At 37.1% G+C, this 17,591-nt stretch overlaps 1 protein-coding gene across 2 annotated transcripts in view; it reads right to left on the bottom strand.

Moving 5' to 3' along the window:
- The window catches only part of PIEZO2 (piezo type mechanosensitive ion channel component 2), a 448,793-nt gene that overhangs the window by 286,683 nt on the left and 144,519 nt on the right, over nucleotides 1–17,591 (bottom strand). For both annotated transcript variants that reach the window (XM_056138121.1, XM_056138123.1), the window contains exon 3: nucleotides 6,821–6,946. In XM_056138121.1, the coding sequence (XP_055994096.1) occupies nucleotides 6,821–6,946 (126 nt within the window). The remainder of the gene's footprint in view (nucleotides 1–6,820; nucleotides 6,947–17,591) is intronic.

The following is a 17,591-nucleotide window of genomic DNA, read 5'->3' as shown; positions in this document are numbered from 1 at the left end:
AGGAAACAGTGGTCCGATCGCATTTGCAATATTGGGACAACAGTGGCGTTGGTCAGGCAAAACCATTGATTGAATATGATGGTGTCAATTTCGTTGTGGAATCATCCACCAGGAGACTCCCATGTCCGACATTTAGATTTGGCCTTCTGGAACTGTGAGTTACCATGGATGGTCTTGGTCGATATGATGAACTCAGACAGTCTCTCACCCTGTTTGTTCCATTCTAGGCAATGAGTCCTGATATGGAGTTCTTTGGCTGATCTTCTTGGTGCTATCTTGGCATTAAAATCACCTACATTAAGCGAAATGAGTCAGAAAGAGCGGGATAGACACAGAAAGATTGCATTCATCTGGGGAACATAAAGCAACAAAACGGGAGACTAACACCCAGGAATGGCTGAGATTAGTACCAGGAATTTTGCTCCATGACTTGAAGGCCAGCCACATGTGCTAGGTGAAAAGGAAGCTCAAATAGAGAAGAGAGCACCAAATAAAGGGTGTTGTGAAGACCCTCCCAGGGTGGGAGAGACATGCTAAAAGCAGTCTATAGACCAAACATGATTGCCACTCAATGCCTCTCTGGCAAAACACAGTACCCAAAAGAAGAGGGAGAGAACAAGGGGGAATGCCCTGCCACAGCGGCAGGATGGGACGGGGGGGGGAGTGGGGGTGGGATGGGGGGTGGGCGGGATGCTAGGACCCGTGGTGGGGGAGGATGGGCACTGGTGGAGGGATGGGTACTTGATCATTGTATAACTGAAACCCAAGCACAAAAATTTATAAGTCTATAACTGTACCTCATGGTGTTTCACTAATAAAAAAAATGATTAAAAAAAATCACCTACAATGATCTTGCAGAAGGTGTGGTTTTTTTTTTTTTATAGAACTTGACCAGTTCATGTAGAACTTTTCAATTTCTCCTTTATCATAGTTATATGTTGGTGTGTAGACAACGAAGATAGAAACTGATGGCAGTAATCCACATCTATTGAAGTGTAATCATCCGATTTGGGTTGTTAGGCATTAGAATGAACTAATGCTCATGGCCAAGTTCATGTTGACAAGGACACCACAACTCCAATGCCTCTTTTACCACATGTTCCGAGGAACAGCTCTTCTCCAGTGTAGAAAACGGCATGATGTGATTGCTATCCTCTTGTCTCAGTCAGAACAATGATGTCGTACTTGATCTTTCACGCTTTTACCATCAGGTCCGCAATGGAATCATCTGATGCCAGCGAACGTGCATTGAAAGTACAGACAATCATTTTTGTCTTTCTTCATTTTGGCTGCCTAGTTTGGCCTTGAGATTTCATCAGCCTCTCCTTCCACATCCTTCTCAATGCTGCCACATTGGTGACTCTTTCAGGGCCAGGGGAATGAGACCCACTGTATTTACCAGCATTACCCACATCATTACTTTACCCCTCATTTCTTCACCATTCCCTGTATTTGTCTCACTGTCACATGGTACTGTATTTTCGTATCATCATGCAATGCGTTCCCTGTACCTCTGTCTCATCATCATTATGGCATCATGGCTTCCTCATGGCATTATCATGGCATTACAAGGAAATGATTCCCATGTCACTTGCTAGTTCCAGACTGGATGTGGGTGTCCAACGATTCAACCATAGGTACACTGAACACTTCTGAACCATATCACAGTTCCCAATCACCTCCACATGCCACTGCTATGAGCAGGGCCTTCCAGCCATACAGTCATACCATCCTAAAGCCTTGTTTAGGAAATGAAATGGGCCATGAACTGGGGGTATCCTGATTCAAGAATATTAGAGTCAATATGTAGCAAGAACAAAGGAATCATTAATTGGAAAAGGAATATAATGACCCCTAGGGTCCTATAGCTAGTAGGTGCTCTATAAATAATGATTATTGCCATGCATTTTCCTTTAGAGTTTAGCACTCAAGTTTCTTTCAATCAATAGCAGGCTTTAGCAAAGTTCAGGAATCCAGCATGGCCTTGAAATCTGACTTATATTGCTATACTGCCATCACTGAGTTGAACAAAATACTTCTGTGAACTCTGTAATGACATAATTGAAACTGGGTTCACATTTATTTAAATAGTATAGTTTTGAGGGAATGAAAATATTTTAGTTAGCAACACAACATATGTTTGAGGAACATTTACAGAGGTCTCCTGGACCCCATTGGCTTCCTCACTTACCTATAAGAGCACCATTTGGGGAGTGAAAAAGAAGAAAGCAGGGCAGGGAGATTAAATTTCGGTTCTACACAATGACACCTTTAACAAACCTGCCAGCTAGTCAAAAACTGAATAAAGTAGTTTGAAAAATCTTTACAACCTCCAGTTAATATTCACAGAACTCTGGGGGAACAGAGCTTTCAATGACTCAATATTTATAAATGCTACTGTTGTCCTTAAACATGTGCCTGAGATTTCTGATGTACACTGAGGAATTTTGTCATAATGAGTCTATAGGAGTTTTAAAAAAGGAGAGTAGTAGTTCAGAAAACAAAACCAAATACATATAAATTAAGCTTTGGAGGTCTTGAATTTGCATAGGTCTTGCATATGATTGGGAAATCTAATATGTCTACACTACTTTGTTTTAATTCTCCACTTAACCATAGAGAAAACATTTGTATGAACAAACAGCACTCACTATTGGTCAAAACTCTTTCTGTCCTTTTGTTCAAAGTTCTGCTACTTGACTGGAAAAGAAAAGGTGAACTTAAAATATCAGATATCAAAATAGCCGTGCTTGTGTTTACTAGTCTGATGTGTAATCTGAACTCCAAATACTCACAATAATACCAGTAAGGTGAAGTCAACCCAAATTTAAAATTCAATATTTCCATTACCCACACTAACCATATTTTCAGGAGTTTATATAACTTGTCATTAAAAACTGCTCTAGGCTGAAAACTTGGTCTATGTCAATCTTGCACTAAACTAGTTTGCAAGGGTATGAAGTTTGTTTGTTCTTCTCTTTTATTCTTTTCAAAATGCTACACATAGAACAGAACCAAAAATCTTTGAGCCAAGGTCATTTTATATGCACCATATTTTTCAGAAGAAATTTATTATCTCTGAAGATCCCTTTTCAAAGTAATTATGTCTAGAAGTAAAGAATTCAGACTTTTTTTCTAACTCAATCTTAAGTTTGTTGGTTGGTTAAAAATCACTAGAACTTCAGAAAGAACCTATCACTTGTGGGAAAATAAAATTTAAATTACAATTTAACTTGGTAGACATAAAATGTACTTATATGATACCTACTACACTGGTAATAGAACAAGAACTGTATATGGGGACGATGAAAGAGGAAAGACAATTCCTTAAATTTTGAGCTATTTTTGCCTTTTTTAACCAAATCGGCATTTTTGGAAAACTTAAAAAATTAAGTCAGATTTAAGCTATACTATAGTAAATAAATAGTACAGAACGTTTCTGAATGAATCAAAATATTATAATCTAGTTATGGAAATATTAAATAATGAGAACACCCAATATCTAACTTAGGAGAAGCATCTTTAACTATCCATCACTGTTCTGACAGAGAATGGGGCGTGGCTAGGGACTGATTTTGGCCATGCCTATCCTCACCCTGAGAATTATGCCACCTGCATCATCTTAAACAAAGAAGCTTCTGCACCTCAAAAGAAACAGTGACCAGAATACAAAGACAGTCTATAGAATGAAAAGGATATTCACCCAACACCCTTCTGCAAGGAATTAATATCAAGGATATACAAGGCACTGGTTGAACTCTACAAGAAAAAAACATTCAATCCCATCAGAAAATGGGGTGAGAAATTAACAGAAATGTTCTCAAAGAAGAAATCCGAATGGCAAAAAGGAACATAAAAATATGTTCTTTGTCACTAGTCATAAGGGAGATGCAGATCAAAACAACGAGATATCATCTCACACCACAGAGACTAGCACACATCCAAAAGAACAAAAGCAACTGGTGTTGGTATGGATGTGGGAGGAAGGGGACTCTCTTTCACTGCTGGTGGGAATGCCGACTGGTTCAGCCTTTTTGGAAAACAATACGGATGTTTCTCAAAAAATTAGAACCCGAGCTCCCATTTGACCCAGCAATACCACTTCTGGGAATATTCTGGAGATGCAAAAAAGTACAGGAGAAATGACATCTGCACTTGTATGTTTATTGCAGCACTATTTACAATAGCCAGAATCTGGAAACAATGTGAATGCCCAAGAACAGATGACTGATTAAAGAAACTTTGGTATATCTGCACAATAGAATACTATGGAGCAGTTAGAAAGGAAATATGCAAGATACATACTTATAAGCCCAAAATTTTAAAAATCTGAGTTGTGGATGGGGAGATAGTTCAAAGAGCTGAAATCCCCAGATGAATCCCAAACAACACATGATCCTCTAAGAACTGAATGAGGACTGACTGCCAAGAAACAATGGATGTGGCACCCACCAAAAATTTGAGGAAATATGACTCTGTGACTAAAATAGTCTGGTGATGTAGAATCATTATTTATAAAGTAGCATTTCGTTTAGACAACAATTATACTTGTAAATACTTTCTTATAAACCTGGGGCTGCCTTATTAAGAAATATGCAAAGGATATTGATTGAGAAGTACTACAAACTATTATTAACATTTAGATCTAAGTACTTAAAAGTATGAACCTGGAAAATATAATCAATGTTATTTAATATTATAACATAACTTGGTAGCATTATTTAGGCATTATTTGATCAACATTTAATATTAGCACTGTAGCATTGTCCACTGTCCTCCCATTATTCATCGATTTGCTTGAGCGGGCCTAGTAATGAATGTCTCCATTGTGAGACTTGTTACTGTGTTTGGCATATCGAATACAACACGGGTAGCTTGCCAGGCTTTGCCGTGTGGGCGGGATCGGTAGCTTTCGGGGATCTCCTGGAGAGGTGGAGGAATTGAACTTGGGTCGGCTGCGTGCAAGACAAACGCCCTACCCATTGTGCTATTGCTCCAGCCCAAAATTTAATATTAAGATTGTTTAATGAAGCTTCATAATTCTATTAACAATAACTATTACTGAATCATGAAAATTAGTGATATACTAAAACATAATCTAACATGAATGAACTTTAAAAACACTATGCTAAGTGAAAGAATCCAGACAGAATTTCACATGTTGTGAAATTTCTTTTTAAATAGAAAATGTGGGGCTGGAGCGATAGCACAGCAGGTATGGAGTTTGCCTTGGACACAGCCAACCCAGGTTCAATTCCCGGCGTCCCATATGGTCCCTTGAGTACCACCAGGGGTAATTCCTGAGTGCAGAGCTAGGACTAACCTCTGTGCATTGCCAGTTGTGACCCCAAAAAAGCGAAAAAAAAAAGATAATTAAATAGAAAATGTAACTCTAAAAGAAGAGGTTGTCTATGGACAGGTGGAAATGAAAATGGTATTTTCTTAAAGTGTTCATGGAAAAGGGTCACAATTAGTGTTGATTATTGCAGAACCTAAAAACTACTAATTTTTATAACATAAATGGATTATTTTTAGGGTAGCCACATTTAACAATATTAATACATTTGAAAACTGGGATAAGCTTTAAACCTGCACCAGTAGATCATCTCATAGTTGTGCCAAAGTCATAAATAATAGAAATCTATACAGTGTAGCCTACTACATACTTAGTCTATACTGTATGACATATTGGTACCACTATTATATACGTTGTCTGTCAATGACAAAAAATGATGATTCAAAAATGCATGTCTGTATATGAGTCACATTACAATTTGAAAAATATAAACATATATGATATAGATCTTAGATTAGAAATTATTTTTATGATAATTATTATCAGATGAAATCTGAACTTAACATGGCCAAAATTTATGTTAAGTTTAATGTATAAAGTTTAGTTGCCAAAAAAGTTATTCAGGGAAATATAGTGAATATTCTATGAAAATTTATTTAAGATATATCAGGACCAGAGAGAGTTTACAGTGGGTAGGGTACTTGCTGTGTACAAGGCTGACCCAGGTTCGATGCCTGGCACCACATATGGTAGCCTTACCAGGAGTGATCCCTGAGCACAGAACTAAAATTAAACCCTGAGCATGGCCAGGTGTGGCCCACAAAGAAACAAACAAAAATTCATAATATTTATGCTAATAGTCTGATCAAGGAAGATGATAGATTTTTTAATATTATATGCTTTCTCACTTATAATGATGGATCAAGACATTTCGAACCCACAAATGGTTTCCTCAAACAAAAATTGGCAATTTAAAACTGTTATTATAATCTATTTCAAATAGTTCAGGGTTTCTTATTTAATTTAAAACATGTGAAATGTATTCCATCTATTTTAAATGCACTGTAGCTACAGAGAGCATTATGTGTTTATTTTTTTCAGATGAAATTTTAATTATAATGAGTATAAAATACATTGTTTTATTATAAACAGCAATAACTAATTTCCAGTTTGAGAAAAATGTGTAATTAAATATTTTCTCATAAAGACCTGAAATCTTACAGAATGAGGTCATGACCATTTATTATTTAATTTTTGAAATCTTCTTTATCAAGTACAAAGGTATTGTCTCATCACCTGAAGCTCTAAGGACTAAATATAAATTGTGAAATGTTTGTATTATGCTGAAAATTCATTCATTAAGTGACAATTTTCCATGGGAGGGTCTTAATATATATAGTATGTAAGGTAGCTAAGTTACCAAAATTATCATGAACTGTATTACATACTTTTCTATAAATACTATAGTATATACAACTATTATGTATTGAAATAATGTAAAAAGAAACCAACCACAATACTCACAGTTGTAACCAGGTGCAATGCGGTGTTGAGCTTCAAGACTAGCCAATGTGATGTGAAAAATGATGTGAAGCAACAGGAAAGAAAGACTGGTGAAGCAAAGAGACTTTAACAAGCGTCCTGTATGTCCTAGGGCATAAAGAAAAATAGGTTGTGAAGGAACATAAGATGAAACAGATGCATGGTGATCTTAATACAGTTAAAACATGTTTCTATACGATGTATTATTCAACGATCCTAAAAGTACATGAAGTGTCACAATTACTTTATAAATTAGCCATCTAATATGAAAAGCTAACCTTTCTCCTTATAAAACTATAAAATTAACTTAAAATACAGTGTAAAAGTACTTTTCATTTCTATTTTTCACACAATATTCTACCAGGAAATGAAAATACAGAAAAAGACCCTGATCTGGAAAATTTTATGAGAGTTGTTCTAACTTTGAAGGAACATATAATCCCTATTTTATAAAAGTAGTTTTAGAAAGTAATAAAGAGGATATATTACCAAAAACATTTGATGAAAAGAGCACTTTAATTTTAAATTTAGATAAGTATAGAAAAGGAAATTATAAGCCAATTTCACTTATGAGCATAGGTAAGGCACACTTTTGAAGGACACTGCTTAATCAACTGAAATAGTCTAGTAAAATATAATATATCATAACAAGTTAGGGTTTTTGCAGAAATAAGAGTGGCTTAACATGAATAAATCTGTAAATCACACACTAGTGGGCTGAGGTCATGAATTTCTGGATGAATTCAGAACTGAACACAACAGTTTTACATATTTACTCTAATTTGTTCATAATTAGCCTAATGGTATCATAAAACTGTAGTTGAACTGTTGGAACATAAATTGTGGAACATAAATTGTTCCACTCTCTTCAGAGATCAAGGACCAAGTGAATATAAAAATAGAAGTCAATAGCCAGGTCCTTCATCTACCAATGTCCTTAAAAATTTTTGTTGTTGCTGTTGTTATATTTGCTTAGGAGTCACACCCAGTGGTACTATCAGGGGCTACTGTCGCCTGGCTTTGTGCTCAGGAATAACCCCTGGCAGTGTTCAGGGAGCCAGATGTAGTGTCAGGGATTCAAATGAGGGTCAATGTAATACAGAGCAATCATCATAATCCCTATGCTATTGTTCTGGACTCAACTCTGTGGCATAAATTAAATAAGTCCCCTGGTTATTGAAACTCTAAAATTCTATACATATAAATAAAATCTGTCCACATTACAAATGTAAATAGATAATATATACCAATACTTTAATATTCATATATAGATGAACATATGAGTTAAATACATGCATATATGATACATAAACTCTAATATTTAACCATTTATAAGTACACAGATATCTTTAAGATCTAACCAGAAGTTACATGATCTCATTTCAGCATAAAATCCTACTTCATTGGTTAAAATTGCCATACACAGCTTAAATGACTTTATGACAAATGCAATGTCAGGAGAGTAAATTGTGATGTGAAGTTAAAAAAATGATACAACATAAATTGAATATATCTTTAGCGAATATTATACAATCTCATATCAGAGAGTGAATTCTTATCCAAAATGCTTCCATTAAGTTACTTGCAATATCCACTATCAGACCAAAGTAGAGCATAACAAAAGCTTGCAGTTTATAGTTGATTATTTCAACCACCATGTTAATCCTGTAACTATCATACTATCATGTACTAATTGCTTCCACATGGATTAATTTGATGCTCTGAACTCAGAGAATTTCTTTTTCTTTTTTCTTTTGGTTATACCCAGAAGTACTCAGGACTTACTCCTGGCTCTGTCAGGGATCACACCTGGCAATGCTCAGTGGACCATATATGGTGCCAGGGTCCAAACCTGGGTTGGCAGTGTGCAAGGGAAAACCCTTACTCACTGTACTATATCAATCCAGCCCTGAGAATTTTTGTGATTCAAATGTCAACGTGAAAGCCTCAGTGAAAGATCACAGGCACTTAGGACAGGGGAGCCCACAAAATGCTCTCATTAAAAGTTAATTGCAATTGTAAGTGAAATATACAGGTGCAGAATGTTATAATATTGAATATTTAAGTAAACATGTATTTCATTCTTAAATGCATTTTTATATTTGTCTAACTTCTGACATAATAGAGTGTGGGCAGGTAACTTCAACACAACATAGTGCAATCAAATTAGAGTTTTTAGCTTTTGGAAAAATGAAAATATGAAAACAAATGGAAGCAGAAAGCAAGTGGATTAATCTGTTAATTTTTGACTTACAGGAACAGATATTTAAGCAAGATCAATGAAATAATATATTTTATTTATTAATAAAAATATTAATTTCGGCTGCCCCGGCAGCTGAAGCCCTCCAGAACCAGCCACAACCATGCTGAGACCACTCTCCACACGCATGAAGGAACCGGCAGAGGAACGCAGGCATGCGAGTCCTGGGGCTGAGATCTCCAAGCCTGCTCGGCTCGGCGCTGAGAATCCTCTACCCAGATCCTCTATCTCCTCCACCTTCCATTAGGCAGGGTTCACACCTACCAACTGCCCCCAGCACCAGGTAATCCCATCAACGGCCAAGACCCAGAGACTAATTGTACTAATTGCTTCCACATGGATTAATTCCAGCTCCCGGAAGCATCTTATTATCTCGTTCTTACTTTGGAGAACCTGGTAGGCTACCGAATGTAACCTGCCCACATGGCAGAGTCTGGCAAACTCCCCGTGTCGTACCCAATATGACAAATACCAGTAAAATGATGGGTCTCATTCTCCTAACCCTGAAAGAACCTTGAATATGGCACTTTTTAAAATCTCAGGGCTAGGACAAAGGAGACATTACTGGTTCCTGCTTGAGGTTATCGACAAAAATAATATATAATCATAGCTATATCATATAAACAAGGCTTTATTTATCAAGAATCTATGTATAGAAGCATTTTTATTGTGTTAAGGGTCTATGTTAATTTTATGTAACACGAAATAGAGTTTTAAAGTGTACAGTGGCATTTCCTATAGAGCCTGGCAAGCTACCGAGAGTATTCGATATGCCAGACACAGTAACAACAAAGTCTCCAATGGAGACGTTACTGGGCCCGCTCTAGCAAATCGATGATCAATGGGAGGGCCTTTACCTTTACCTTACAATGTTGGGCAAATTTTGCCATTACTTCCAAAACACTTGCATCACTCCAAAAGCATTCATTAAGTAATTGCTTTCTGTGCCCGTCCTCCTCACTTCTGACAATCTAGGGTCAGTTTCTTGTCTACATAGATAATTCATGTAAATATTGTCATAAATATTGCCTATAATTTATGGACCTTTGTGTCTGGCTTTCTTTTTCAATGAACATAATATTCTCAAGGTTCACCCATGTGTTAGTCCTTCATTATTTGTAGGGATGAATACTATTCCACCGATTATCTGCTGATGGATATTCATGTTGTAGACTGTAAATGTGTGCCTGATCATGTCTGCACATGTGCTAGAGTATCTTTTGTCAGTTATTTTAAATACATTCACAGAAGTGGAGCTGCCGTATAAGTATTATATATCTGTTTTTTGGATGAACAACTATTTTCCATAGCAGGTGCACCATTTTCTGTTCCAACCAGACATATACAAGGTTTCCTGTTTCTTCATGTTTCCACAAGACTTGATGATTTTTATTTTTCTCCTTACCAGGGGACCCGAGAATGGAAGGTGATGTATCAGGATCTGGTATGTGGTGATACTAGAGTTTGGAATCCTGGTCATGTGATTGTTGAACACACTTCAAACCATAGAAACACATTCTGGGGAACTAAAGTTAATTATTTTAATTGCCATATATTGTAATGGTCAACTTAATGAATACCAAATGATATCTTATTATGATTCCACTTTGAATTTTGCTAATGATAAGGTTAAATATTTTTTCATATGTTTGGTGGTCATATATTCTTTGATGAAGAGATACAATTCTATTTCATTGGCCTGATACCAATATTACAAATTGCTTATATTTGATATTTATGTCTACAGAAGTTCCTTGAATAATGTTTAAGCTTCAAGATTCCACATATACATGCATTTTATTTAAGAAAAATAGAAATGGCTTTTCATCTTGGTGATTTTTTAACATTCTTCTCTCTACCTTAGTTTATTGTAAGATAATAAGAAGATTGGTGGATAACACATATAAAATACAGGAGGCTGTTTGTTTGGAGTTAAGTTTGGAGAAGGGAAAGTCAACAGGTATATGCAGATTTTTGGATTGTGTACCCTTAATCCTGAATTTTTCAAGAGTCAAAGATAGATAACTTATAATGTTAGCTGCTTTCTTAGGTGAGGATGCAAAGAAACTGACTCTGAGAGTGAGATTGTATACAGGAGACTACCTGGAGGAGCTCTCAGCAAAAACCCAGAGAGTGAAGAAGGCAGGAGTAAACCAAGGGAGAAACTGGACTGGGAGACAAGAGACAAGTGCAGGACCATGATCCTGTTCTTTGGGGAGCACTGATGCTCAACTTGTCCTTTGGTGTCCTCTAGAATTGAAGCAAAGGAACTAAGATTTTGTACTTAACTTCTACTGACCAGAAATTGGATTTGTGCTGCCTCCAGATTTGGGTGTGACCCAGGCAAGGCATCTTACTAGAGTTAAAGGCAATTACTGGGGAGAAACTCAGCTCTGAGAAGCACACCTCCTAGACCCTGTTGGAGTAAGTACCACAATCATGGAGGGAGATTGGGGTCACCACAGCAACTTCAGTCCAGACACTGATTAAACTCAAAGTAAAAACATCCTTATAGGGTACAATTCCAGAAAAGGGAGTGTGTCATGGCTAAATGTGAGGCTGGAATCAGAACTAAGGGGCAAAGGAGTAGTTGCAAGGAGGAAGGACGCTCCTTCAGTAACAATAGAATATCCATTGCAACTATGAATACCTGGGATTTCCAAGACATAGGACAGTTCCTACTTGGAGGTTTGCCTTTTGCAAAAAGGCACATAAATAAAACTGGTAACATGTGAAGCAGATCACCAGAAAGATAAGACCAATCATCATCACTCCTCTAATGGTCAAGCACTGAAGAGAAATGTAAACTGACCTTGAAACAGGCAACAGAAATCAAAGTCAGTACCATAGTGAGCACTGGCTTACATGCTGGGGTTAAGAAGAGCACTGTCAGTTTTCATAAGCATCCCCCCCCCCGCATATTTTAAAGGAATATTGGAATAGAATTTGTTCCCAGCCACTTTAATTCCCAGTTTTCATGGAGTTAAGAATACTGCTTAGGGAGGAGAGAGTATTGGGGACTTAACACTGAGCAGTCCAATTCCCCCAGCATCATCACAAAACAAATCTCTTACTCTCCACTGGGATCCCATGGATCCAGGTGATAACAACTAAAAAGAGCACTAGAATAAGAGATGCAAGAATTCATACAGATGAGTCACAGCTTCAAGGAAGGTATTCAGCATTGCTAATAACCATGAAAATACAAAATAAAGTCACAATGATCTCCAAAAATGGAAGAGATAAAAAGTATTGGTAAGATTAAGAGAAGGAACTATGTGCACTGTTAGAGAGAATATAAATTGATATAGCATCTTCAGAAAATAGTATGGATCTTCTTTTAAAAAATTCAAGCTAGAACTACTGTCTGATCCTGTGTTTCTAGGCATTTATTTGAAGAAAATGAAAATGCAGACTTGAAAGGACATGTATAATTTGTATGTATATCTCTATATATTTGTATGTGTGTATATATACTTTTATATATATACACATGTATATGTAATAGTCATGTAAAGATTGAAATCTTGGAGCTGATTATGTGTCTTGTATGTGCAAGGCCCTAGGTTTTATCTCCGACATTCCATGACCACCACAAACACTAAGAACTTTAGCAACACCAGTTGTGGCTGATAGAATAAAAACTTGGCCATATATGAGTGAACCTTGAGAGCATTATGTCTAATTAAGTCGAGTGGCAAAAGAGAAACCATGTACATTCTCAATTATATGTAGGATATGATAAAACAAAACAATGAGCTCAAACACACAAAATGGAATGGCATGGGACAGAGAGGGTGAATAAAGTACGTGGAAGAATCACACAGCAAAGATTTCCGCAAATATAATAAAAAACTAACAGGAAGGCAATACAGAATGTTGACCATAGATAAAAATATTTGTACTGCATATTTGAAAATTTTTGAGGGGTAAATCTTAAAAGTTCTCATCTGAAACAAACAAAATGATAATAATGCAATAACCTAGACATTGCACTAAAAGCAAAAACATTATGATTGGTGCCTGAAACTAAAACTAAATTCTATGCTAATTTTGCCTAAATCAAAAGCGCTGAGGAAGTAGAGAAAGAGATTATTAAAACAAAATCAATAATGGAGAGATTGAGATAATTTTTTTTCTTATTTAACTGCAGGCTGTTTGGGGGTGGTGGGAGAGAAACTGGGGACATTGGCAGTGGAAAAGGTGAATTGGTAGAGGGGTGGGTGTTGGAACATTGTATGACTAAAATCCAATCATAAACAGCTTTGTACCTGCATATCTCATGGTGATTCAATAAAAAAATTAAAAATAAACAAATACATTTAAATGATTTTTTATTTAGTATGAGTAAAAAAACAATTCAAGAACATATTAAGAAAATGATAGCTAGTAAAGAAACTGAGAATGGCTTCACAAAAAGTAAAATGAAAATTATGACAAATGCAAAAATGACATCAAGCTAATTTGGTATATTTTTAAAATAAATTAATTAAACTGTAAACAATAACACTTCCTTTTACAAATAGACAAAAATAAAATAAATACAATGATATTGAGGATAAAGGAAATACGTGACTTAGAAATTTAAAATACCATTTAGTTAGATAAATCAACAGATGAATTAAAATCTACCCTGGATGAAGACAAAGATAAATAAATTTAGTAAACTGGGTTAAAGAATTGAGGAGTTTACTGAGCACTTACAAAAATAAATAAATAAATAAACAGAAGTTGATACTTGAGTGATCATAAATGTGAAAGATACATTGAAGGAATTCAAATTTTTTCTTTGGAGGGGAAGGTTTGGGGTGGGGAGGGAACATGCCCAGTGGTGCTCAGGGCTTACTCCTGGCTCTTTGCTTAGGGATCACTCCTGGTGGGCTTGAGGGACCATATAGGGTGCTGGGGAATGAACTAGAGTTGACGCATTCAAGATAAGCACAGTGTCCACTATCCACCCTCTCAACATATTTATTAGTGAATTTCAGAAGAACAGCATAAACAATGAAACATTTTTGATAAATTTTTATGTATTCATTTATTTGATTTATTCATGAATGTTTTATCACAATTTTAGAAGCATCTTGTTAAAGATTTAATTGTCCCTGACAGAGAATAAGAACACTGAAGTAGGAAATACTTCTAGGAAGGAGAAAAAAAAAACAGCTAGATGAAGGTGTAGGGAAATTACTCAAAGGGCAAGTGCACATGCTCTGTAAGCAGGATTCCTGCATTTGGTCCCCAGAATGACATGGTTCCCCAAACACTATGGGAAATGACCCCAGGAGCACAACACTAGGCCTAACACCTGATCATCACCAGGCATGATCCAAACAAACCTCCACTCTGAAAAAAATTTTAAATTGCTCTAAATATCAAAAAAAGTAAAACTTAGAAAAAATGGAAAGCAAGTATTTTGTTTAAACGAGCTATTTAAAAACATTATAAAATATACGTGCTGATAGGTTGCAAGGAGCCAAACTTTTAGCAGAATTGTAAACTATAAGTTCTTTACCTCTGGTGTTTGGAAATATTTTAGCCAATGGGATAATTTTGCCTCTGTGGAGCAAAAAGTAGTCACAGACCATAGACATACATGAGCCATGGCTCATTTCTAAGTGTTCAAGTCAGACTTTACTTAAAGCCACTGAAACTCAAATTTAATGTCCTGAAATAATTTTGGTATTTTCCCCAACGGTTTTCATGAGCTGGGTCACAGGTAAACAGTATGGAGCAGAAGTAGCTTTAGCCTATAGGCAGTATGTATTTGGATGAGCTTTGCCCAGCTAAGCACAGCACATTGAAAAGCAAAATGCTCATCAAATAGAGAAACAAAAGAACTGAGCATTGAGATTCAAGAACTCTCCTAGTTGGCATGTCCCTGCATTGATTTCATGTGTCTGAGGATCATTGGCCACAATAATACTGGGCTGCTCCAGAAACAGAATTCACTGTCTGCTGTCACTTCCCTGGATAACACTCCAAACACACTTTCACTTTCTCTAATTTCACTAATTCCAAAGGATATCAGATCAGATATTAGAACTTGAGGAATAAAGGATGCTTAATCCTTTCTACTGTTCTTTGTTTGGGTTCAAAATTTTTATTTGTAAAATGGAGGAAAAAGACATTCTAGTAAAATTGAATAAGCGTGTGCACCCAATTTCTTGGTCAAGTCTGAAGAACTAGATGATGGGACAGAAGCCAAAACAGATCATTCTGTTTCAAGCACTTAAATAAAATGATTTTTCGTGCACATTCTCACGGCCCTTCATGGGTGGGTTTGGCAAAGGAGAGCCAATACAAACATCCAGGGTGGATATGAAGACTTTTCAGAGAATCGATTGATTGACAACTCCCACTCAGAGAGCATTTTATCCAAGCACAGTGAGCGAAAACTTTCTGGTGGAATGGCCAGTGTGTTTGCAGGAGGTCATGCACTGGCTTAACCAAACATACTGAAACACGGCAGACAAGCAGAGGCTCAGTGCTTCTGTATTGAGACAGACAGTAGCCCCTGTGATGCACCTGACCTTTGTTCTTTCAGGTCTTCCACAGAGGGGCAGTACTATTTTTGAAGACTGAGTGATGCTGTAGGGTTCAAAAATGTTCACCCTATTTATTAGAGCATTGAGAAAAGTTTTCATGGAAAAGTGAAACTTCTGTGTTGGGGCTTTTTGCCAGTTCAGTAGAAAAACTAAACTCCTACAGGAAGTGAGTTAATGTTATTATTCTCTGTTGCTTTTACTTAACATGTTAGGATGCTGCAACTTTAAACCTAATCACCTGTTGTTTTGTATATTTTTCTGAAATGGCGTGAGAAGGGTCAGGTATGATTGTAGCCAGCTCCTGACAGTAGTCAACTTCTTTTTGATTATTGTTTTGTTGTTATTTGGGACTAGAGCTGGAGAGATATAGTTTTCCTCCCCAACCTGAGCAGAGCCCCGGCAGCTGAAGACCTCCGGTTCCAGCCACAGCCATGCTTAAGACCACTCTCCACATGTTCGGAGGAGCCTCATGCATGAAGGGACCGGCCGAGGAACCCAGGTGTGGGGGTCCCAGGGATGTAGATCTCCAAGCCTGCTCAGATTGAGACCCGGGCCTCCTCCACCAATATCCCCCACCTTCCAGATGTTACACCCACCAACTGCCCCCGGCGCCATGTAATCCCATCAATGGCCAAGACTCAGAGACTATAAAACCCTGCTCCCAGAAGCAGGGTCTTTTTATCTAGATCTTACTCTGGTGAACCTGGCAGGCTACCAAAAGTATCCTGCCCACACGGCAGAGTCTGGCAAACTCCCTGTGGCATATTCAATATGCCAAAAACCAGTAACAATGATGGGTCTCATTCTCCTGACCCTGAAAAAGCCTCAAATATGGCACTTTTTAAAATCACAGGGCTAGGACAAAGGAGACATTACTGGGGCCTACTCGAGGCAATTTATGACCAACAGGATGACAGTGATACAGTGACAGCTGGAGATGCTAAGGGCTTACTCCTAGCTCTGCATGGCTGCTGGCGGTGAAAGTGGTATCAAATGGGGTACTGGGGATTGGATCTAGGGCCACTGCTTGCAAGGCAAGCACCTACTCGCTATACTATGGCACTGATACCCCAGAAAACTCCAAACTGCCCCATTCCAAGATGAAGAGAAAGGAATCAATCATTAGTGGCAGCCCCCCAGAACACTGAGCTTGAGAGACCAGCCATACCTCCACTGGCTCACGCTGGGCAGAAATCCTACAACAGACAAACAGAGACACTGGCAGACTCAGCGTTGAAATATCATCAGGACAGACATTTCTCCATTCACCTTAGCTTCTGGGAATTGACACAATTCTCAGAGCTGCATTCACCCTCAGAGAGATGGCTTGATAAGGTACCCCTATCAGCAATGAGTCATTTGGGAACAAAAAGTATTGATTTCTTAGGTAATTGAAACTATGAGAAATAAATATATTTGATGTCCACCCATATCATTACTTTCATTCAACATGTCACAAGGAATTCGAGTGGAGAGAGGGAGAAAAGATAAAATTAACACATATAAAACAAAACCTTTCTATTCTGATCGAATTGCCAAAATCACAAGGATTATTATTTTCAAAGAAATTTTAAAGTTTAATGGATTTTATTTATGAGAACTTATCTTAATAATTCATCATTCAAAAGATGAGAAAGTACATCAAATTTGCATTTCCCAAATTTTCACCAGATTCTGCATAATACAGTATTCTCCAACATACTGTTCCAGATATTGATTTGTGCAACATTTTCCTATTGCTGGCCAGACTGTAAGCTCCCTGAATGTAAGTAAATATCACACCTCTCTAGATTATTGAGTGCCTAGAGCAGTACTGTGCAATAAAAGAGCCCACCAATGCTTACTATTGGGAAATAACAAAAAATGAGTCATACAAATAAAAAAGGCATTCTTTGTGTACGGCTCCCTTTATTATTGTCAAGAAAACTTCATCAGACCAATAAGA

Source organism: Sorex fumeus, unplaced genomic scaffold, assembly GCF_029834395.1.
Source record: "Sorex fumeus unplaced genomic scaffold, SorFum_2.1 ptg000128l, whole genome shotgun sequence".
NCBI classification, from domain to species: Eukaryota; Metazoa; Chordata; class Mammalia; order Eulipotyphla; family Soricidae; genus Sorex; species Sorex fumeus.
This window is presented reverse-complemented; position numbering and strand designations above follow the sequence as displayed.